Source organism: Oncorhynchus mykiss, chromosome 8, assembly GCF_013265735.2.
Source record: "Oncorhynchus mykiss isolate Arlee chromosome 8, USDA_OmykA_1.1, whole genome shotgun sequence".
NCBI lineage: Eukaryota > Metazoa > Chordata > Actinopteri > Salmoniformes > Salmonidae > Oncorhynchus > Oncorhynchus mykiss.
Window position 1 is genome coordinate 68,247,640 of NC_048572.1, and position 25,078 is coordinate 68,272,717.

General features: G+C 42.5%; 1 protein-coding gene across 8 annotated transcripts; it reads right to left on the bottom strand.

The window, feature by feature from the left end:
• Nucleotides 1-9,293: 9,293 nt before the first annotated feature.
• LOC110530419 (BTB/POZ domain-containing protein KCTD1) lies at nt 9,294-22,204 on the bottom strand. Of its 8 annotated transcripts, none has more exons than XM_021613471.2 (7): nt 21,827-22,202; nt 21,571-21,646; nt 20,781-20,930; nt 15,950-16,128; nt 14,666-14,810; nt 13,786-14,091; nt 9,294-10,740 (listed from the first exon to the last, which is right to left on the bottom strand). In XM_021613471.2, exons 3-7 carry the CDS (start codon nt 20,808-20,810, stop codon nt 10,576-10,578), a joined length of 825 nt encoding a protein of 274 aa, XP_021469146.2. In that variant the 5' UTR covers nt 20,811-20,930; nt 21,571-21,646; nt 21,827-22,202; the 3' UTR covers nt 9,294-10,575. The 8 variants fall into 8 exon arrangements, with proteins under 8 accessions (XP_021469146.2, XP_036841949.1, XP_036841950.1 ...); XM_036986054.1 differs by having other exon boundaries at nt 21,571-21,675; XM_036986055.1 differs by lacking the exon at nt 20,781-20,930 and having other exon boundaries at nt 21,827-22,204.
• Between the last annotated feature and the right edge of the window lie 2,874 nt (nt 22,205-25,078).

The following is a 25,078-nucleotide window of genomic DNA, read 5'->3' on the forward strand; positions in this document are numbered from 1 at the left end:
AAACATTCAACCCTCAGGAACTATGCACCACCGTTTAAGGGTTTAAGAGGACACCTCCAGATCCCCCTTGTCATCAACAGAGCACAATGACTCCTGGACACCCCATGTATGGATGAAAAGCCTAAGGTCTGCCACCAATCTGTAGTAAGCAAATACCACCTTCAGTCTTGCTGCCACTAAACACTTGCGCATGCCCACCACATACACAGATGCATGTCCCTGTATACAGTTTGGTCATTTATCACATACTCTTATCCAGAGCAACTTACAGAAGCAATTAGGGTTAAGTGCCTTGCTCAAAGACACAGACAGAGTTTTCACCTAGTCGGCTTGGGGAAAAAAGGCCTTCGGACTATTTCAATACAGGTTTGAGAGATACACCTGTAGTAACTATTCTCTGTTGTTCACACTTAACAACGCAATTAACTGCTTGGCTACCTGCCGCCAGTTCTTCCTGGTCCTCCAGATGGCTAGCTTGGCTACTCCTGACAGAAAGTTTAGCAGGACTACCACACCCCTCCCACTGGGCACAGACATCAGTTCAACATCTAGTTTTGATTTGGTTGTCAACTAATCTTAAATTCAATGTGAAATCAACAATGTCAAATAGACACATCACCATGTCATTGGATTTGGGAGAAAAAATGACAAAATTCCCTTACGTTGATTACTTTTTTCAAATCTAATCAGTTTTCCTCATTGATTCAACATTATCACATTGAGAGAGAAAAAACTGATGTGGAAAGAATGTTGATTCAACCCATCAACCCGTGCCTGAAACTGTACTTTGGTACTAGAATTATTAACAGCATGGAAGAATAAAACCACAGCCGAAAACCAGCTGGCAAGCAGAGTAAACATCCTAACCAGTCTTGGATTCAGAACAAAATGGACAACCCACCCCAATGCTTGGATCTATGTGCACCACATGTATGATCCTCCATTGGAGGTTAGCTGTCAGTTTGTCAATTGGCGGCTTGTACGGCGACCGCCAGCAGGCTTTTGGAGAAGTGCCTGGACCAAACAACTCAGCCCACCTCATTGACTTCACCTCTTCCAGAGAACGTACATGCGACACCTTCACAAATGTTGTGTACATTGCCTTCTTTCCAACTGCCTGCCAGTTCTTGGGCCTTGAATGACACAGCAGCAACGGTGACATTGAGAGTCGGGAGGACATATTCTTGGCCCTTAACATGTACTGCTGCTTTTCAACTTTAACACCAGTTTTCCACTAGTGTATACAGCCTTATGTTATACTAGGGAAATTGTGTTTCCATAGCTAGGACTGATAGTGAGGATTTGTGAAGAGCAGAATAAACAATGCTTTGTGAGAAGATGTTAAAGATCACAGTTAGCCAGTGTTATGTAAATGACACCTGAAAAGTACCAGTGACGCTTTGGCCCCAAGTAAGAGCAGGTCCGCCATGGACCAGTGAGACATGGGTGCCGGCCTGAGTAGATGGAAACAGAAAGGTCTGAGTCATTTGGGTAAAACACTGAGGTAAATCCTGTATGGAAATGCACTAGTCTGCTGGTTAGTCCACTGGTCAGAGTGTGTGTTGTGGGACAAAAAAAGCTTGATAGGTTGCTGGCAGGGACTCACAGACCATTTCATTTGCTTCAACAGATGTGATTTTTTATTTAACAATGAAGGCCTACCCCGACCAAACCCTAACCCGGACAATGCTGGGCCAATTGTGTGCTGCCCTATGGGACTCCCAGCCTGGAATCAAACCAAGGTCTGTAGTGACTCCTTTAGCGCTGAGATGTAGTGTCTTAGACCACTGCGCCACTCAGGATGACCAGATCCCCGCTCTCTCACTCCTCCTTCACTGATCTGCATGTGCTCTGCATCAGGTGGCCCAGCTTTGCACACCCTGCAGTCAGCGAGAGAGAGACGATTGTAAATACAACCCATATTTTTCTCTTTATTTATTTTCACTTTTGTACTTCAACTATTTACACATTGTTACAACACTGCACATAGCCATAATATAACATTTGAAATGGCTTGCAAGTATAATGTTTACTGTTCATTTCTCATAGTTAATTTTTTTATTATCTACTTCACTTGCTTTGGTAATGTAAACATATGTTTTGAGAGAGAGAGAGAGAGAGAGAGAGAGACTTGTTGGTGTCACGCCCTGATCTGTTTCACCTGTCCTTGTGATTGTCTCCACCCCCTCCGGGTGTCACTTATTTTACCGTCTATTTATCCCTGTGTTTCCTGTCTTTCTGTGTCAGGTTGTCTTGTATGTTTCCAAGTGAATCAGTGTTTTTTCCATTCGTCTTCTTTTTTGCATTCTCCTTTTTCTAGTCCTCCTGGTTTTCACCCTTGCCTTTTTCTGGACTTTGTACCTGCCCATGACCATTTTTGCCTGTCCATGACCATTCTCTTGCCTACCCCTTTGGATTAATAAACATTGTAAGACTCCGACCATCTGCCTCCTGTGTCTGCATTTGGATCTCGCCTTGTGCCTTGATAGTTGGTGGGGTTTTTTTGTTGCCAAAGGATACATTTGTAATTACTCAGTGGCTTAAAAAGGCCTGGGGGCTTTTTCAATACAGGTTTGGATCTCAGTGGCTCTCAATACATTGTTGAGGGAGGAGAGAGGTATCTCTAGTCAGGTCTGTTGGTCGGACTTCACCACTGGAAAAATACATCCAAAGTGAACATTCCAATACATAATAATCCAACCATATACCTTTCATTTAGTATGTGTGTCAGAATGAGAGGTGAGTGATTGTACCATACATATGGGTAGATTTGAGAAACCATACAAATTGAGAACAGAAAACTGCGTGAATATGCTCCTGCAACCTTAAATCTGCATGGCTTTTCTATGCCCTGAGCCACACACAGGCAGAGTGGAGTTTGGAGCTATTTCCCAATCTCATGTTCCTCTATTACCTCTGGAGTAGAACATAAATGATTCCCTCTCGGTGTTTAGTGGATGCCAAGCGGCCCGCAGCGACCATAGTCCAGCCTAAAATTCCTCACCGCAAATGCACCATAACTCAAGGCTAGACTGATATATAAACAATACCGAGCTCAGGCTAGTCACATCAAAGGGGTTTTCAAATATCATGAAAAACACTTAACTTTATCTTAAAAATCAAGGGACAAGATGTGTTATATGTACCAATTTTTAAGAATTATGGGCCTCTTATTCAATATTTCAGATGTAGTGACACGTCTCCTTTCAATAGGAGACGTAAGATTTGTCTTTCTGTAGTTCAAGTGAGGGCTAAGTCTGGGTCACATTATTATACTTCTTCTGAATGTTCAGTCGAGGACATTTAAGGCCCGAAAATACTATACCAGCATTCATCAAGTAAACGAACCACCACTTTTCCTGCTAGCAAAAAATGGATCGAAATGTGGCCATTATATTCTAATAAAGCTATTTATGAGACTTCAATCTCCCCTCTCAGTATGAATTTATTTCCTCAGGCTGAGAGAGAGAATGTGTGAGAGAGAGAGAGAGGCCGAGAGACATGCTTGTTTTTGCCAAAGGCTCCGTTTGTAATTATCATCGCACTGGCTTAATTAAAAAGCCTTCAAGGTTTTTTCAAAACAGGTTTAAGGCACCTGTACTATGTAAAGTAAGGGTCATACCGTTTCCAGAGAGAGAGAGGGAGAGGAGGGGAGAAATGAGAGGAGAGACAATAGAGACAATTATTAGGACAAAGTACATCCTCTCATTAGTGAGATACAGTATGCCAGGGCACTCATTAGCTGCCCGTCACAGTAGCTTGTATTACTGGCCACTGTAAGCAGCCGAGCCAGCGATGATTTGGAGGCGAGGTGAGAGAGTCCATACACTGACCTTCACTAGTTGTAAATAAGCAAGGCCTGGGGAGGGCCTGTGCCCTTAGCGGAGTGTCTACCGGCCACATTGCCCTTCCTTTGATGACTGGGAGTAATCACTAGAGTTAGAGACATGATCACAGATAGAGGAGACACCACGAGAGAGGACAAGCATCTCTCAAAATAGCCCCATCTTCCTTTTCAAAACCTGTCCTTCAGAAGATTAGGAGTCTAGTTTCTTAATTCCATTCATCTTTGTCCTCCAACAGGCAGTGTTTTGAGAGGAGGCCATCTGCAATTCCTTTTCAACTTAGTGTGAATTCAGAAAATTAAGAGATAGAGCTGGACAGGGTCTGATTACCAAGTCTAACGCCCCACAGGTACAAACTAAAAATCACATAGGGGTGAACTTAAAGTACCTCTGTCTGCCCAATGCTAGTTTGGAGTAGACTTCTGAAGTGAAAATTCACAACCTGAAATTTTGTCTCAGAAAGCCATCATTAATTCAGTAAGTCAGCTACCCCCATGGCAGCACTTCAGGTAGACTTAACATGGATTAGTTGATCGAGCATGGCGCTTGCAATGCCATTGTTCTGCGTTCGATTCCCACGGGGGACCAGTATGAAAATGTATGCACTCACTACTGTAAATCGCTCTGGATAAGAGCATCTGCTAAATGACTAAATTGTTACTTATGGAGCAAAACTGAATTTGTGATATGAACTTGGGGATGTGTGGTGGTATTTCCGTGACACTGGCAATTTCCTTAAACACATAGAACGTAATTACAATTTATTAACGAACCTGAAAATGACTAGAGTTGAAAGCATGAGGTGTGCCTGTTGTGCACAATAGGAGCAATTCATAGTATTACAACAATCACTCAGGAGAAAATCTGAAGACATACATTTAATTCGGAAAGTATTTAGAATCGTTTTTCCACATTTTATTACCATACAGATTTACAGCCTTATAAAATGTATTTTTTCCCCCTTCATCAATCTACACGCAATACCCCATAATGACAAAGCAAAAACAGGTTTTTAGAAATGTTTGCAAACATAACAAAAAAATAAAAAACTGAAATATTACATTTACATAAGTATTCAGAACCTTTAGTCAGTACTTTGTTGAAGCACCTTTGGCGGCGATTACAGCCATGAGTCTTGGGTATGACACTACAAGCTTAGCTCACCTGTATTTGGGGAGTTTATCCCATTCTTCTCTGTAGATCCTCTCAAGCTCTGTCAAGTTGGATGGGGAGCGTTGCTGCACAGCTATTTTCAGGTCTCTCCAGAGATGTTTGATCGGGTTCAAGTCCGGGCTCTGGCTGGGCCACTCAAAGACATTCAGAGACTTGTCCCAAAGCCACTCCTGCGTTATCTTGAATGTGTGCTTAGGATCATTGTCCTGTTGGAAGGTGAACCTTCACCCCAGTCTGAGGTCCTGAGAACTCTGGAGCAGGTTTTCATCAAGGATCTCTCTGTCCTCTGCTCCGTTCATCTTTCCCTCGATCCTGACTAGTCTCCCAGTCCCTGCCGCTGAAAACATCCCCACAGCATGATGCTGCCACCAGAATGCTGCACCGTAGGAATGGTGCCAGGTTTCCTCCAGATGTGACATTGGCATTCAGGGAAAAGAGTTCAATCTTGTTTGGTCTGAGAGTCTTTAGGTGCCTTTTGGCAAGCTCGAAGCGGGCTGTGATGTGCCTTTTCACGAGGAGTGGCTTCAGTCTGGCCACTATACCAATAAGGAGTGCTGCAGAGATGGTTGTCCTTCTGGAAGGTTCTCCCATCTCCACAGAAGAACTCAAGAGCTCTGTCAGAGTGACCATTGGGTTCTTGGTCACCTCCCTGACCAAGGCCCTTCTCCCCCATTGCTCTGTTTGGCCGGGCGACAAGCTCTAGGAAGAGTCTTCTTCCATTTAAGAATGATGGCGGCCACTGTGTCCAATCAATGGAATTTACCACAGGTGGACTCCAATCAAGTTGTAGAAACATCAAGGACGATCAATGGAAACAGGATCCACCGAAGCTCAATTGCGAGTATCATAGCAAAAGGTCTGAATACTGTAAGTAAAGGTATTTCAGTTTTTTCTAAAAACCTGTTTTTACTTTGTCATTATGGGGTATTGTGTGTAGATTGCTGAGGACATTTTTTTCATACAATCCATTTTAGAATAAGGTTGTTATGTAAACAAAATGTGGAAAAATCAAGGGGTCTGAATACTTTCCGAATGCACTGTACTCTAGCTACTGTCCCAAATGACACCCTATTATAGTGCACTACTTTTGACCAGAACCCTACAGGCCTGGGTAAAAAAAATAGGGTAAAAAGTAGGGAATAAGATGCCATTTAGAATGCAGATATACAAAGAAAGGCATAGAAAAAGTGGAGATTGTGCCAAGAGGAATGAAGACAGTATGACAGCACTCTGTGTGGGATTTCACTTTATATTGTGATCCTGGAGAGATATGTGGAAACACAACTGTCAGGACGTGTCTGGAGCTGTCGTTTTTATTCAATATATCGAAGGTAAAGACCAATTTAGCCACCAATCTACCCAAAACAAATCCTTGAGCAGGTATTGCCTCGGAGTCTGAAGCAAAGCATTACCTTTGTAGCTCACACTTCTCACAACACCATGATGTAAAGCAAAGTCAATTTATGTGCCACTACAATTTGCATTCCGCCCCAACAGAGCCACGGACAATGCAATCGCCATTGCACTGCACACTGCCCTATCCCACCTGGACAAGAGAAATAGCCATGTAAGAATGCTGTTTCTTGACTACAGCTCAGTCTTCAACATCATAGTGCCCTCCAAGCTCATCACTGAGCTTAGGGCCCTGGGTCTGAACCCCTTCCATGACTGCATGGCCACACAAGTCTCCAACTCAATCATCAAATTTGCTGATGGCACAACAGAGGCAGGCCTCATTACCAACAATGACGAGACAGCCTACAGGGAGGAGGTGAGAGCCCTGGCGGAGTGGTGCCAGGAAAATAACCTCTCGCTCCATGTCAACAAAATGAAGGAGCTGATCATGGACAACAGGAGACAGCAGAGAGAGTATGCCCCCATCCACATCGACGTGGTCGCAGTAGAGAAAGCTTCAAGTTCCTCGGCATGCACATCACTGAGGACCGGAAATGGTCCCTCCACACAGACACCGTGGTAAAGAAGGCACAACAGTGGAGGTTAAAGACATTCAGCTTGGCCCATAAGACCCTCATAAACTTATACAGATGCACCATTGAGAGCATTCTGTCTGTCTGTATCGTTGCCTGGTATGGCAACTGTACCACCCGCAACAGCAGGGCTCTCCAGAGGGTGGTGCGGTCAGCCGAATGCATCACCCGGGGCACACTGCCTGCCCTACATGAAATCTACAGCACCGGGTATCACAGGAAGGCCAAGAAGATCATCAAGTACCTCAGCCACCTGAGTCAGGCCAGTTCATCCCGCTACCATCTAGCAGGTGGAGACTGTACATGTGGGATAGAGCGTCTGAAAAACAGCTTCTATTTACATTTTTCAAAATATTCTACATGTAAAATTGGTGCGCACACAGTGTGCAAATTACATTCAGAGGTGGCAAATGCTATTGGTGTCTGAGTCCTTAGAGACTGCTGCCTTATGTTTTGTACATAGTCATTGAACACTGGTCACTTTAATAATGGTTCCAAAATGAATTATTTATGTTGTTAGAAACAGATAAGATTATCCTGCAACATTATTTTGTTGAATTTTTTTTTGATCTGAGAAATTAATCTGATTACGCACTTTATATGTCTATGCTGTATTCTTAACATATCTCATCCTATATAACTACTGCTGTACATACATTTTCCTGCTTAAATATTGTCCATACTGTCCATACACACCACGTATTTATATTCCTGGACTCTGACATTTCTTCATTTCTTGGGGGTGGGGAATTATTAATGTTAGTACTGTACTGTTAGATGCTTACTGCTCTGCTGGAGCTAGACACGAACATTTTGTGACACCTGCTTTAACATCTGCTAATTTGTGTATGCAACGAATAAACTTTCAATTGATTTGAAAGCATTGGAGATGAAATTTACTTGATACCTACTAACATTCTCATAACCACTCAAAGGAAAGGTACACATTTTGAATGTTATATTGTTTTTGTGCATCTGAGTGATGTTCTATCGATTCCCTGGATCATTTCATGTTTCACTTGTATCTGAGTTATTGGCGTTCAAGCAGGCAGCGATCCGTCCGGAATGACGTAGCAGCGTGATAAAGTCGCCTTCACTACACTGGAAGTTAATAGGAATACGACTTTTAGATCGCGAAAACGTCTAACATACATGTCAGATTTCAATACTGGCCGATGTCATTACTCGGCAGGATGTTCTCTCAAATGAGCCATTGATCATATTTTTGCAATGTTCCTTCCTCGAGAAATGTATAATTTAACGGAGGGTCTTGCACATTTTCCACCTCTTTAGTCCAGGGTGCATTGCATGGCGTCGTTGCCAGAGATATTATAGAAAGGATATAGGAATCCAATGAATGAAGGGACATAAAAACGCACCACCCAGCAGACTGTCAACCAATCGTGTTCACGTGGTCATGCCGGTTGCTAAACTTATCGTCACGCAATCCCTTCTCTAAATAAGTGTATGTCGAGAAAAGTGCCTATTTTAATCGAAAGTATACAACGTCACGATTTTAAAGCTATACAATATTACGACTTTAAAGCTATACAATATTACAGATAGCAAGTTAATCTCACATGTCGGAAAAGATTTGTGATGTTGAACTTCTTGACGAAATGTGTGCTCATTTTGGGTATTTTAGCTAGCGCCCAATCACTCCTGGAAGGAGAGCCCTCCTTGTCCTAGAATCGTCCAGAATGCACCATTGACGTAGCATGGGCAGCGTTTCCCCATCTCCTCAAAAGTATATCTGCCATTGCAAATGTCAGACTCCAGTCTGTTAATCACGTCGATCTGCAGGTTGAACATGGTGAGATTGTAGACACATAAATTGATAGTTTGTTTAGGCAATTTTACAGCTAACTAGCTACTTTACATGCTGATATGGTCTTTGGTATTATTGTGTTAAGCTACGTTTGCTAGCTACCTCGCTAGCCAGCCTTTCGAGCCCATTGACAGAGCATTGCATTGTGGATTATTTAGTTGATTTGAGCTGCAACATAATTCTACAATTATTTTCCATGTAGCTACCAAACTTAAAACACAAATTAAACACGTTAAGAAAAAAATGTTCTCAGTGTTATTCAACACTATATTAAAGGGATATCCTTTAAGGGTGTGTGAAATTGATGAAATGCAAAGCAACAATCAATTTTTGTGGGCCTGCTTGTGTTGAACATACAACGAGAACCAACACCTGTTCCATGATATCATGTACAATGATAAACACTCTACTCTCTGTTAGCACCATAACAACACACAATGGATCAGCCACCAGTACAACTTCAGTTGAAGATTTATTTCACATTTTAGTACTACATTCCTCTTTACTCAAATCTAGGGAGCGTAGGTAGATCACGTTAGAAATAGTTTATGATAATCAAACTTCACATCATCAATGTCCTAAGAATAAATCTTAAGATTTGGGTCTTCTACTATTAGCCTGATCTGTTCAGTCATTTATGAGGCAACATTATGCCGGTTAAAAAGGTGTCCATTTCAATGTATAAAAACAAAACATACAATGGCAAATATCATTTACAGTAGGTCACTCAATAGGAACTTGAGGCTCCTCTGAATTAGTCACCTCTGTTCTCTGGGTTTAGTACCCAAAATAGAGGCAATGCAGGGACATTTATAATTTACTTAATTTTCATTTAGTGAGTATAGAATGGTCTATGACATAAAATATTGATAATACTAATGTGAACTATATTTCATATTATAAAATCCAATAAGGTAACTTTGATTAAAGTAAAAACACTTCATTTGTATTATCACGATACTTAACATCCTGTGTGAATAAGAGTGTGGATAATGTTTCATTCAGTTATGTTAAAAAGAATGGTGTTTATGCTAACCAAGATCTTCTCACAACACCATGATGTATAGCACTGTTTGTCTGCCGCTAGCAACACAGTGAACGTTCTTATAGTATGGGAGAACAATTCGACTTGGTAAATATGCCAATGGGTAAATAAAAACTGCAAATCACTAGTGAATGGCCGCCGTGCACTACATGTGCAATCAAACCATTTACATGTTGTATGGTCTTAATCATGGAAATCATATCTAACCTAATGTAGGTTCAAAGTTTTAAAACAAACTTTATTTGGGGACCCTGGGAAAGTATTAATCCTTTTTTATATATTTTGATGGGGGCGGGGCATGAACAATCACAAATATCCTTGAGATATCAACTTATCAAAATGTTCTGTATCTTCTTATGGCAAAAAAAAAAAAAAAAAACTCCTGTCGCACCTTGGTCACTCTTTCTCTGTGGTTCTTCTCAAGTAAAAACAAAGTTTAATGACAAACAAAACAATAAAGCGGCATTCACGTGCTAGTCGGAGCTAGGAAACTCAGACATTTCCGACATGCAAAGTGGTTGTAATTATACACGTGCCACGTTAAACCAGTTAGCAAGTAGTACATTTCAGAGTTTCCTAGTACAAATTAGCACATGAGCGCAGCATTATACCCAGAATCCACAGAGCTCTGCTGCGTCCCATCTAGTGCTTGGCTGCCACCGAAAAAAAGTCTAGCACCCCAGGTGTCTGGGAGGTCTAGTCCAGCTGCTCCTGTTTTATACGGTTTGAGTTAGGCCCTCCTCGCTGGCCTGCCCTCCTCAGTTCCCTCCTCAGGACGTACTCGCTGAACTGGGATGAGTCCACGCCCCCACCGCAGGATCCGGCGATCTCAAAGCCACGCTGCTGCAGACGCTCCAAGACCTGGTGGACACAAGGAGAGAAGGGGTGTTGAGGTAACATGATAGCTAACACGGTTTAGATATTACACACAGAAACATTTAGCTGTCCTGAAGAGAAATGAGAAACAAGTGTTTTCCCATCACACAGAGAACCAATGCTCTGAATATCATGTTAGAGTAGGTAGTATTAAATAGTTATAAAAACAAACTCATTGACAACATGTGCCCAAGTCTAGCACAAGAGAAAGGGAGTGGCATTAGAGATGGTAGAACCGAGAGGAACAGATAATATAGAAAAATAATGACAAGATAAATGAAGGGATATACATTACCATTCAAAAGTTTGGGGTCACTTAGAAATGTCCTTGTTTTTGAAAGGTAAGCATATTTTTGGGGGTCCATTAAAATAACATCAAATTGATAGAAATACAGTGGAGACATTTAATGTTGTAAATGACTATTGTAGCTGGACACAGCAGATTTTTTTTATGGAATATCTAAACTCAGCAAAAAAATAAAACGCCCCTTTTTCAGGACCCTGTCTGTCTTTAAAAGATAATTCGTAAAAATCCAAATACCTTCACAGATCTTCATTGTAAAGTGTTTAAACACTGTTTCCCATGCTTGTTCAATAAAGCATAAAAAAATTAATGAACATGCACCTGTGGAACGGTCGTTAAGACACTTAGACGGTAGGCAATTAAGGTCACAGTTATGAAAACTTAGAACACTGAAGAGGCCTTTCAACTGACTCTGAAAAACACCAAAAGAAAGATGCCCAGGGTCCCTGCCCATCTGTGTGAACGTGCCTGAGGCATGCTGCAAGGAGGCATGAGGACTGCAGATGTGGCCAGGGCAATAAATTGTAATGTCCGTACTGTGAGACACCTAAGACAGCGCTACAGGGAGACAGGACAGACAGCTGATCGTCCTCGCAGTGGCAGACCATGTGTAACACCTCCACAGGATCGGTACATCCGAACATCACACCTGCGGGACAGGTACAGAATGGCAACAACAACTGCCCGACTTACACCAGGAATGCACAATCCTTCCATCAGTGCTCAGACTGTCCGCAATAGGCTGAGAGAGGCTGGACTAAGGGCTTGTAGGCCTGTTGTCAGGCAGGTCCTCACCAGACAGACATCACCGGCAATGTTGTCACCTATGGCACAAACCCATCATCAGCTGGACCAGACAGGACTGGCAAACAGTGCCCTTTACTGATGAGTCACGGTTGTCTCACCAGAGGTGATGGTCGGATTCGGGTTCATCATTGAAGGAATGAGCGTTACACCGAGGCCTGTACTCTGGAGCAGGATCGGTTTGGAGGTGGAGGGTCCATCATGTTCTGGGGTGGTGTGTCACAGCATCAGACTGAGCTTGTCGTCATTGCAGGCAATCTCAACGCTATGCGTTACAGGGAAGACATCCTCCCCTCATGTGGCACCCTTCCTGCAGGCTCATCCTGACATGACCCTCCAGTATGACAATGTCACCAGCCATACTGCTCGTTCTGTGCGTGATTTCCTGCAAGACAGGAATGTCAGTGTTCTGCCATGGCCAGCGAAGAGCCCGGACCTCAATCCCATTGAGCACGTCTGGGACCTGTTGAATCAGAGGGTGAGGGCTAGGCCATTCCCCCAGAAATGTCCAGGTACTTGCAGGTGCCTTGGTGGAAGAGTGGGGTAACATCTCACAGCAAGAACTGGCAAATCTGGTGCAGTCCATGAGGAGCTGCACTGCATTACTTAATGCAGCTGGTGGCCACACCAGATACTGAATGTTACTTTTGATTTTGACTCCCCCTTTGTTCTGGGACACATTATTACATTTCTGTTCATCACATGTCTGTGGAACTTGTTCAGTTTATGTCTCAGTTGTTGAATATTATGGACATATGTAAATATTTGTATGTTAAGTTTGCTGAAAATAAACGCAGTTGCCAGTGAGAGGACGCTTTTTTTTGTTGCCGAGTTTACATAGGCGTACAGGGGCTCATTATCAGCAACCATCACTCTTGTGTTCCAATGGCACGTTTTGTTAGCTAATCCAAGTTTATCATTTTAAAAAGGCTAATTGATCATTAGAAAACCCATCTGCAATTATGTTAGCACAGCTGAAAACTGTTGTTCTGATTAAAGAAGCAGTAAAACCTGCCTTCTTTAGACTAGTTGAGTATCTGGAGCATCAGCATTTGTGGGTTCGATTACAGGCTCAAAAAGGCCAGAAACAAAGGCCTTTCTTCTGAAACTCATCAGTCTATTCTTGTTCTGTGAAAAGAAGGCTATGCCATGTGAGAAAGTGCCAAGAAACTGAAGATCTGTGCGTCTCTGTGCGGGTGTGCATCTGCTCGTGCGCGCGTGCGTAGATTTGTTCCTGATCCTGCAGGCTTGCAGACATCTACAGACGTGTCCGGAGGGCAGCAGGATCACATTCCATCAAAGAGGCCCCAGGGAGCAGTAGGGCTTTTCTTTCTCTCGGTGCCACTTGGTTCAGTGTGGGCTGCTCAGCACGCCCTTCTCTCCCTCTGCCCCAGGCCAGAGCCCCACCAGAACTACAAAGGTCCCAACACTGCTGGCAGTCCCCCCCACACACACACCCTGCCTCCATTAGGCCCAGATACAGCACCCACCGCCAGCGTGCTTTAATAACCAAACAGAATTATGGGCCCTGCCTCAGGACAACCTGCCAGGGAGCTGAATGGAGCTCGCTCTCCCCTCTCTCTCTCTCTGTGTCTATCCCTCTCTGTCTTGGTCCCTCTCTCCACGGCATCCACTTGAGTGGTTTGTGTATGAGAGAGAGAAAAGCTTCCTGCAATATACAGTAAGGATGAGGAAACGTTGTCCTACATATTTAATGTCTCTGTGCTTTCATTTATTGATGCATCTCTGACTGAGACAATGGTTTCATCATAACTGATGAACATTTGTATCTAGCCTACTAAACAACATCCATGTTGGGTGAACATGGAGTCTCCTTATCAAATCAAAAGTTTATTTGTCACGTGCGCCGAATACAACAGGTAGTGGCCATGCCACGCGTGTCTGGTGTCTTCGGCCCTCACCTGGACGGAGTTGAGGTGGCAGTATCCATTGAGCGGGAAGCGGATTACATGTGTGGAGTCGTGGTTCCAGCCGGCGTTGACAGAGTTGCACATGACGTCGCCAATCTCTGGGAACACGTCCTCGATGAGGGCTTTGTCTCCGCTCAGCGTGATCCTCTCTCCCAGGTCGGGTGCCACGCGTACCACCAGGCACTCGCAAGGGCGTGACACCCGGGCCAGGTCACGGTCCTGGCGCCATCGCTCCAGCTCGGCCAGCATGGGCTGCAGCTGGAAGTACCGGGCCTCCTCGTACAGCAGGCTGTAGTCCTGCAGGGGGCAGGCAGCACAGAGGAGATGGGTCAGTGAGGATAGGACAATTCAAGCTGAGGCAAAGGATGTCTCAATATTGTATTATGGCTTTCAATTTGGCCTTGGTCTGAACTTGGGATAGTCTTTAGTCTTTGCTTATTTTAGCTGATATCCTTTCCCCCTGATTGAGTCACTGTGTGGACAGTCCATCAGATATTGTGATTTGTTTTCTCTGGGGGCAAGTTTGTAATTAAGGGCTAAATGACGCAAAAAGCTAGCAAACAGAATACAAATGTGTCACAGTGAGGATGAGTGATTCTTCTGGACACTCAGTTTTGCAGTAGTATATTCTGTACTAAGGTCTCTAACACCTGATGTTTTAAGATGACTTTATCTAGAAACACAGGTATACATTTGTATTTTTAAATACTTTCAGAACTTGTAACTCCACACAGTATGTAAACTGTCAGCACCAATCCTAGGGAAAACAAGTACTGAGGGTTGCCCATGACTAAGGTGTCCACTTTGTTCCCCTGAACGTTTGGGGACTAGTGATGGCTTGCTGATTGATTGCAGTGGACGGGACACTCACTTTGAAGTCATCTGGGATGAGGAGCTTCGAGATCCTGAGGAAGTTGAGGATGTAGCGGAACATGTGTCCATCCCTGTCTATGAAGTAGTGCTGCTTCAGACTGTCCAACACTATGGGCTCTGTGCCATCGAAGAGACGTCCAATTCTAGAGGGAGAGAAAGAAAAGCCAGAGACAGTTATTTGTTTTCCGTCAATATAGCATTTGTTATATGGCCAAACAAACTACGGCTACTGTTGAGTTGAGCTATACATTTTGAATTGACAGTACACCAGGTGTGGTTTTGAGCACAGAGAAATATCACCTAATATGGCTACAGGACAGTGACTCATGTGCAGATTCTATGACTCACTGGATGTGGGTGAGCTCAGGAGTGTTTGATTTCTTTCACACCTTTGTTGAGTGATGCACACATTACTCTGCTCCATGCAAAGAAAGAGAGTGGGAGAGATATAGGGAGGGGAGGGAGAAAAACAGTGAGAGAGCACATGGAAGAAACAGACAGAAAGGGAGGAAGAGGGACAGACAGAGAATGAGGGAAATAGAATGGGGAAAATAAATAAATATAGAAATGAAGCGGCATGGATGAGATGAGAGCTATGCTGTGGTCTGATGGAGGGGTCAGGGCCAGCTGGTAGAGAGGTGCCCGAGGCAGGATGGCGCCCTGGGGGCCCGGCCTGAGGCTGCAGTGGCCCTCCTGCCTCCAGATGGCCCCGTGCCCTTTGGCCCTTTACTGCTGCTGGGACATCTGTCAGAATAACTGAGATGCTTTTGTCTGCAGTTTGGACTTTTGAGCCCTGCAAATGTTTACTGCTCAAAATAACTCTGGGGCGGTCTTGAAAAAAGGTGGCCATTTTGTATTTGGTATTGAGTGGAAATATTGTGATGATGCATAGTAATCAGGGTATTGTAGAATAGCCTTAATAATCATATGAGTTTGAATGTGAAAAAGTATAATAATCAAGCCCTGTGTTCAAATCCAATCTTTCCCACCTCATTCATCCATTTGAGTGCTGAATCATTGTGATTGGGTAAACTGACTTCTGAGCTGTCAAATGATGACATTATGCAGTCAGAGCTAATCCAGATAAACACGGCTGACATAATGGGCTAGGCTCATCATCTCACTTTCAACCTCTGAATTATCCCAAACCCCCTCTAGAGCCACATAAAGGTCATAGATGAAAACACTTGCGTTTTGTACCTATAGGTACCAAAACAAAGACATGCGTTTAGTAATTTGCAATTGAGAAACTGCATTAATAGGAGTGGTCACATGCGCTTACCTGGATTCTGGGTACTTGGTTAACGTGGCCAGACTGCTGGTGTACATGTGTCCGCCCACGTCAATGTGCACAGGGGCATTGGACTTGGTGAGCTGGGCAGCCGTCGGGATGCCCTGGTTACTCAAGGGGGATGCTGGTGATCTGGTGATCATGGGCCTGGACATGCTGGAACGGTTATCCTAGCACAAATGAATGATTTTCAACAAATGACTATCAATATGGTGGACAGCACAGACTGAAAAGTCAAGCCATGAAAATTCTGTTTATTATATGGATGTAAATATGTATGTTCCATTGGTAAATGTGCACCAGTTAAAAACATTGCAGGACTCTGATTGGCCAGACAATACTCTCATCTTTCTGAAAAAATGATGGTTAAATAGTTGGCTGAGGTCCAACTCTTCAGTTGTCAGGACTGAGAGAATAGAGGTATCTGAGTTACACTAGCATAGTATTTCCTGACCTTGACTTGATTGTTACCAACCACACCCCCCCCCCCCATATCTGTTGGGCATAATCATCTCCCCAAAGCCAAATTCATTTGGAACAGCAATTTCACACACACACACACACACACACAACTAAAAGAGCAATAGTCGGTCTAGATTTGAATAATGTAATAAGATTTAGAAGAAACGTTCCCTGCTAATCTAAAAACACAATTAGCTGGCAATATCTCTAATGGCACATAACAAATTGAGTTTCTCAACCACAAGTTCAAGACCCTCCTCTGAGCCAATAAGAAAACAAAACAGGTCCCTCTTGGATGGAAAAATGTTATGTTATAATTTTTTTAAGTAGTAATTACACTTTTTTCTAAATAGAAAAAAAATCTGGTTTAAATGTAAAATTATATTTGCTCTGTTGAATTGATTTTATCAATGTGGGAAATATATACAAGACAATTTGGCATTGATGATATTCACATCAAATAAATATCCAACAACTTCCACTATTGGTGGGTAGGCACTAGGAAGTAGACATCAAATAAAGCCCCTACAATGAAGTGCAACCATGCCACGTCGCAGGTAACTTGACCATAGTTTGCTGAAACGAATTGGACAAAATCTCCGTTAGCCTACCTGCGCGGACAAAACTGTGGCTGGTGAGGAAGACACAGAATGATCATTCTGCTTCAGTGATGCTGCAGGTAAGGGGTCGCCTCTTGAGTACATGAACGGAGCGTCCCCGCATTCCGCCGTTCGCATTGAGATTCGTTTCAGGGACGCGTGTACTACGGACTCATCCAAAGAACTGATTGGACGCGGGCGCTTTCTCGTTTTCTGATGCGTTAAATCCATGATATCCGTTGCGTCCATTATCAAACCTGGCGCACGAAAAACAGTCTTCAAGTTGGAAATGCTGTCTTTTTCCACCTGCAGACTCCGGAGATGCGTTAATGGTGTCAGCAGTACACACGAGCGATGCTGTGGCAGTCACTGCCACTTTTGCAATGGTGTATGGATAAGTCAAAGCCCCGGACAACATTAGCATTCTAGTGCCTCGGGGTTTCTTAAGGTTGTCGCTGTTTTAAAAGCAGGTATTGTCGCATTTGCTGCATGTCTGCTAAAAGGTGTAGCATATCCTATAAATCGGACTCCAGATTCAACATTGGACCTCCCCAAAACCACGACGCATACCTGGATTTGCGCTGTCGCCTTTGCCCTTTCTATCCCTCACCCTCCATTTCCTCCAGTCATCATTTGTTCCAGTTGCCTCTCAAGCACTAACAAAGGCTGAATATTACTTTTCCATCTAACCTGAAATCAGAAACTAAACCTTCTCCAGAAGTCTGGCAACAAGTCCTTGGTGAAAATACAATGCTCACAGTAACACTAACAGTGCAGAATATTCAGTGACTAACCAAATGACATCAAAACACAGCAGATACCAGTTTGTTTTTGTTCAAGACAGATATATTTATAAATAGGCGCATACACTAGCCCCCAGGGTGTTTTGGCGACCCTGGATGAACGCTTGACCTTTCCACAGACCCTTTTAGTCTGTAGCACACCATCTAAAGACCTGTTTACTCACATAGTATTCTCCTAGAACAATGGGTCATATTCAAGAGGGCTGTTAAGATTGTGGTGGAGATTAAGAGCAAATTAAAACAGTGACCCTCCCACCCATTTTACATAAACTAGCAGGATCCCGATGTGTCACTGTTGTGGATACATTTCTACTTTGTTTCACAATGGCGTGTCTGTGATGGGCTTTTCTTTAGTCTCATCTCATTAATACTTATGTGCAGGTGCCCTTCGTGCAAGTAGTCAGGTACCTACCCTTCTCACACAGCCCAGAAAACAGCTCCCCGTATAAAGCATTATGGTTTTGGTATATACCAGAAAAATGCAGACTTCAAAGTCACTTCTAGACCTAATCTAAATGGCCAATCAGAGAGACACAGGCAATGACAATTTCAAAAAGAGGTATAAAACATGTCCAAAGATTAACAGATCATACGATACCTTTGAATTCACAACATCAGACCTCTTATTGTAGTGTACATCAAACAGAATCTCAAAAACCAACATTGCATGTTAGATTCATGTTGGAAGTATTGGTGTTTACTACTACACTCTCCTGGGTTAGTTTCCACAAAACATTCAGGAAATCCAATCCACTCATTTTAAATAAGTTAAAATGGAATAAATTAATTAAAAACAACCGCAACTGGCATTAAAACATCCATGTTTTTACTTCTCAGTTTTGGCAGTGTGGGTGTCACACCTAGATACCCAATTAGCAATTAAGCCTGCTTTTGAGTGCAGGCCTCCACTGTGGTGTGTGATCCTGCCCTGATTTGCATGCAGTTCATTTGTGCACGAGCTGATAAGCGCAGGCAGCCAGCCGCCATGCATAGTTTTAAAATTCAACTCCAGAATCCCTCTCGCAGAAGGCAGAGGGGCCCGCAGGGTGAACAAAGAGGAAGAAATCACACGGCCGCTCTTCAAAAGGGGGACCTGTGTAAGGCAGCCAGCAAAGTGCGTGGGATCACACTCAGAATGCAGGTAATTTGTTCCCCGACTAATTTGTGGGAGATGGTGTGTGTGGAGAAAGTAAGTCCTGTAAACCAGCTCACTGGAATTGGCTTTCCTCAAAGCCTTGTCATCATGAAAGTGGATGGAGTGGAGAATCTGCTAACAATCATGAATGTGTGTATGTGCACGCCATGGAGCGAGGGAGATAGAAAGGGAGCATAGAACGGAGTACTTGTAGCACAACCACTTCATCCCAACTCAAATTAAAACCATGTCCTGTGGATTATTTTTCAGGTTGACTACTCCTACCTTCAAACAGTCAGAGCACCCTTCAACCCATACAGTACAAATCTAAAACTCATGTCTACCGTGGCATGGACCACCAGTAGGATTATGCATAGCTATAACCCAGAATACTGAGGTGGTAAGATCATCAGTAGAACCTGACAAGCAACACAATGCAAAGCACCGCAATAACACGGATCCCATGATGGCACAATGCTATGTGTGGCCTGACATACTACACTCATTCCCTTCATCCCTTTCAGAACTGCTGCAGTCAGTCTTCCCACTTGTTGCCATTTTGAATGATCTAGGCCGACCACATAGCTATGTGTATACAAAACACATGCGCTACCCTTTGTCAGGGGTTCAATGTTCCCTTGCTACACAAGTTCCTACATTTATACTGCAAGAACACGCTAAACAAATTTAGAATTGCTGTCGCAAGTAACTTCCTTGTTTATCCTAGACTGGTGTTATTGTGCTGACCGCATCCACACCCCATGTTCAAACAAATCTGTAGTTGGCACAATGGAGCAACGCTTTTGTTGTCGGACTGCACTCCGTTTTGGTGTTCAGATTTCAGCAAATACTTTGCATGGTGTGTGTGGAAGAATCATTGTCAACGATGTAATAAGGCTAAATGCACAAGAAGGAATACCGTAGGATCCTAAGTCCTAAAAATGTTAAACATGTAATAATCCAATAAGGGGTGTAGCATCAGCCCTTTAAGAAGCCCTTCATTTCCCATAGTGCAACTGTACCTTGGAACACTTTATGCACTTGGTGTAAATGGCCTGATTGGAAATGCCAAGTCACAGGTAGTCACTAGTCATGTGTTTACAGGATGGCAGTTGTGTCCACTTTTTTGCCTATGGCCATTTTTTAAATATATTTTTTTAAAGGTGCCCATTGTACATTTGGAGCTCCTCTCTCTCGGGTGTGACAAGAAGTGAAGCACATTACTCAAGTTGTAACTGAATGGAAATGTATTTAATTTACTATAAGAGGAAAAATGGTGCTAACATGACTTATTGATATACTTCTAATTGGGGATCCAAATCATAACCATGTCTGTTTACTTCTAAATTCTGTAAATAAGTGGACACTAAAATGCAATGTGAGACATGGTGCCCTTTTAAGCACAGATGCCAATGTTGCTCGTCATAACAGCGCCCTCCAGTGAACGCTCCTACAGCCACGCATTTTACTCAAAAGTAAGAAATAGGAACTGTTCCAACATCTGCGCGCGTTTTACTTTATGGCATTAAAAGGTTGAGAATATTATGTTGTTACGTAATCACATGCATTGCACCAGTGTGTCTTGGTTAGAATTAGATAATTACATAGCGGGTGTCATAAAGGAGCACATAAACATCGGTGTAAACTTGTAGGATAGCCGTACAAATCTGTTACCAGCAGCCAGTATAGTTGGATTTAGATTGGCAAATGGCAAGTAGAGGTTCAAAGTTGCGTTAGTGTATTCATTGTGTCCATATCATACTAGCAGGCTAATTTATTACAAAACCATGTAAAATATGAATTTGTACACTGATAATACTAACCATATATATCATGTTTTGTCTCCATAACATCACAGCTACAAAGATGCAAACATAGATCCAGACTTCCGCCCGGGAGTTTAATTATTTGCAGTGGCGCGTCTGTACCGTGGAATTCCCTGCGCACGGGTATAGGTCAGCCCCGCAAGAGATCTATATGGGAAGCAAAAGGAAAATACTGTAGCCTACATTTTGTCTTGGCTTACATAGATAGGGTTCTCGTTACAAAATGATGGTGAATACAATGAGATTATTCACAGAATCTGCATTGACGTGTGTTGAATAGGTACGTCCTGTCTTACAAAATAAGAAATCCCCTCCGGCAAAATTACTCCACAATGGCGTCTTTCATTAGCCAGATCTGGGGCACTCAGGAAATGAAACTGGTTTAGGACAAACGAATATAGGAAAAGCCTGTATCGAAATGCTGAACTCGATTCGTAATAAGAGTGTGACAAGTAGTCCGACGGGGAAAACGGAGACGATAATGTGTTTGGGGCTGAAGTAGGCGAATGCGCCAGGAGCGAATTCACACGGGCGGATAGCTACGGTGTTTGCTCAACGAAGGTCGTACAATTCGGTGAAAATACAAATAAACATTTGAAGCCAGTCGTCGGCACTTTAACAAACATACAGTTGTTAAACACCGAACAATATCCAGGAAGTGGTTAAATATTTTTTGTTAGAACTATGGTGCTCATCGCCTGGCACATGCGTAAAAGCGACTGCGCCTTGAATGTCCCAGTCAAACCAGCCTCGGATATATTAGCAAACCAAATAATTCTCTGCTTACCTGAAACATGGATGGGCATAAAGTATCTTTTTGAGAACCCTTTCCCTCCGATTTGGCCTGCGAGCTGCTTCCCTTCCTACACCGGTGAGAAATGCAATAGCTTGGCTAAGGTAGACAGAACAAAATACAGAGAGTACTTGCTCCAGGGCTCCGAAACCCCTCAAGGCAAAGATCAGGATACAATTAGCTCATGTCTCTACCCCAGTCTAAACCAATCTCCACAATAAAACTCCGAGCTAAAGAGCAGATCACTTACAGCACTGCGTCGGCCTTTCTGGAAATTGCATTTTATATTTCTTCATAAAATCGTATAAAGATATCTTGCTATTTTTTTCGGCATACAACATCCTCGCCCATTGCCTTCCTCTCGCACAGAAAAGCAGATTTTAATCGTTATGATTAGTTTTGATGTAACATTCCCGCGGGCGATTTCTGCAAATGGATGAAGTGTTTCTTTGCCAGGGAGGAAAAGCAGCAGCAGATGATAATTATATAGATTGTTGGTTGAGTCTTTTTTTCTTTTTTTTTTCTTCCAAACGTGTCGTCTAAGATATGGAGCTCAAACATAAATGGACACAGCATGTGCATCACACAACTAGTTGATTACAATCAACTTTTTTAAATCGATGGATTCTAATGGAAAATCGACACTTCCTTTTATTATTATTTCTTTGGCCAACCTCCCAAATGACGTAGTTATATAAATAAGCACTTGCAGCCTGCTTTGCCCCAATCAAGTATGAATCAACGCCTGGGGCTGATGCACGAGCTCATTTCAAACGTTCAACCATGCATAATTTCAGGACGATTGAGGCTCTTAAGCTTTTAGTATCAAACTGCGGGATATTGACAGCAAAGGGCATTGTGCCATCTGAGTGAAGTTCTTGCTTTCATTGATTTATATATATAATGCAGACCATGACATTTTTACATTACCTGGATGCACAATAATTTTAATTATATCCTTTTACATGGCTTTTCCCTATAACAGAGGCACATGCCAGATATAACTTATTCATCCTACATTTTAGTATGAGAGAACTATATTCAACAGTGAACCCCATCTACTGCATAGACATTAACACCAGTGTTGACCCCCCTTTACAAATAAGCACAATAATAAAATAAAAATGATTCCATCTTCTCTCTCTCGCCCCCTGCTGTTAAAAGCACTAGTTGCTCTGAATGGGGAATACAAGGATCTCACGCTTATGCAAATATATTCACCATCGTAGGTTTCAGAATAATATGCGGTTAATTTCTCCATAACCGCAGCAGACATTTCTAATGATGTTGATGTTCATCTGCTGTGTCTGTCCTTCCTGGACTAAGCTATTCAAAACTCTAATGAGAAGAAAGGATGAATACAGTTGTTTAGCTAGTGCTTGACACATGGCTGAAAGTCAGAAGAATAGTATTGCTTGAAGATAGATATATTTCTGTTAAAGCAGGTGCCTTTTAAGTAAACGTTTTCCATGTACTCAAACATGCTAGATGTGAGCATCATACCATTGGGTTGTTCCACCTCAAAAGCACAAAAAATAGGATTTGACACCCACCATCTCAGATTGTTCTGAAATCGTTTCTGTAGTTATTAACAAATACGACTAGCATTCCTGAAACATAGTTTTTTTTAAATATAATTTGATCTCTGAGAATTAAACTAATTGATTGCACCCAAATTGGCCATTTTTAATTTATAGGATTCAGATAATATTCAATAAATATAGTACCCAGCATCCGAAATGCATTAACATAATGTAGTGTGAAAGTAGCAGGTTTTGACCAGTAGATGCCGCTGTTCCTGCTATTCTACTTATTAATCAAATGGCCACCCAGACTATTAATCAGATTTTACACTGCTGCTACTCGCTATTTATTATCTATGCATAGTCACTTTACCGCTACCGACATGTACAAATTACCTTGACTAACCTGTACCCCTGTATATAGCCTCGGTATTGTTATGTATTTTATTGTGTTACTTTTTACATTTATTTTTACTTGAGTTTATTAGTAAATCTTTTCTTAACTCTATTTCTTGAAATTCATTGTTGGTTAAGGGCTTGTAAGTAAGCATTTCACATTAAGGTCTACACCTGTTGTATTCAGCGCATGCAACAAATACAATTTGATTTGATTTATACAGCCACACTTTTTTAAATCAATTTTGCTGGTTTATTGTGTTTATTAAATATATCACAACATTTATTTTGCAACTTTGGGTAGAAAACCAATAGATTTGGCTCATTATGAAAATAAATTGTGGTGGTATAGCAGAAACAGCTGCATACTTGTCAAACTTAGAGAACTGATACTGTATACTGGTTGTTGGGGTTGGATTGGCGTGGGGTGTCTGTGAGTGGCTTTTGACAATTTTTTGGGGATTCCTCAGGTCTGACTCATTGGTAGGAAGAAGGTTGGTCCAAATCAGATGTTGGGTACTATTAATATTAACTTATCTGAATCATATAAATTAAAATTGCCAATTTGGGTGCAATCAATTAACTTAATTTCTTAAAGATCTAATTATATTTCAACAAAATGTTTCTGGAATGCCAATCTTACCTGTTTCTAACTACTGAAACGATTTCAGAACAATATGAGATGGTGTGTGTCATGGCTTTCTGAAATGACATGGAAAACAAAGAATTTAGGAAACAAGAGAACCACATTATCCAGGATCGCTCATAGTAGGACCACTCATAGCCATTCCCTTAGGCTGTACCAAGGGTAAATTACCGACTGTAGCAAGTTGGCCACTGACCAACTCTGAGGGTCGAATTCTCAGACAAAGACCCCACACCCCATAACTGCAACAAAAAAAAGAATTGTAGATCAAACAAGTCACTTCTTCCCATTGCATTCTACAGAGATCATCACCAGAGATTGCTTTTGAGGAAGGGCCAGGGCCTGCTATCCTTAGACCTTCCAGAGCACAGTGGCCTTTTTAACTTTCCACTGTTTGACCAATGTATCCCACGGGAAAAAATAAACACAGGATTAAAGTGTTACGATGGAGTTATTTGCCCCGGAGGTTGCCGGCTGGCACACAAACACCAAGCCTTGCATTTGCTATTTTCCCCGTCGTCCTGCATTTAAAAAAAAAAAATCTTTGCCATCAGGCTGACAAACTGTAGCAAACTGAGAGCACCCCAGGCCTCAAAATCGTATATGTTCCCCATTTTCCACACAAATGGAGCCAAGTCATAATGGGGCCCTCACGATTCAGTATTCAAGATATGCATTAGATGTTGTAGAAATGAAAACCAGCTAGCCAGTGGGGATTTTTGAATATGCTTGCTTGGTGTTCGGGGCCCAAAGACAAGTCCATTGTTCTAATACTGTGGTTGTGGGGTGTGTTTAACTTGGAAAGGAACCTAGCTGCTGCAGCAGCAACAGCAGGAGAGCTCTGTCAGAGCTATATTTTGGTGGGCAAATTAGTGAAATGGCTTGCAGATGTGATTCGCCCCAAACAGACCCAGCCAGGCGACAGTGCCTGATGACA

Excerpts from the sequence above, each read along its gene's own strand:
- LOC110530419 (XM_021613469.2), bottom strand. The coding sequence starts at position 17,268 with ATGGACGCAACGGATATCATGGATTTAACGCATCAGAAAACGAGAAAG. Across the intron at positions 14,811-15,949 it reads ACCAAGTACCCAGAATCCAG|AATTGGACGTCTCTTCGATG; the intron begins GTAAGCGCATGT and ends CTCTCCCTCTAG. Across the intron at positions 14,092-14,665 it reads TCATCCCAGATGACTTCAAA|GACTACAGCCTGCTGTACGA; the intron begins GTGAGTGTCCCG and ends TGCCCCCTGCAG.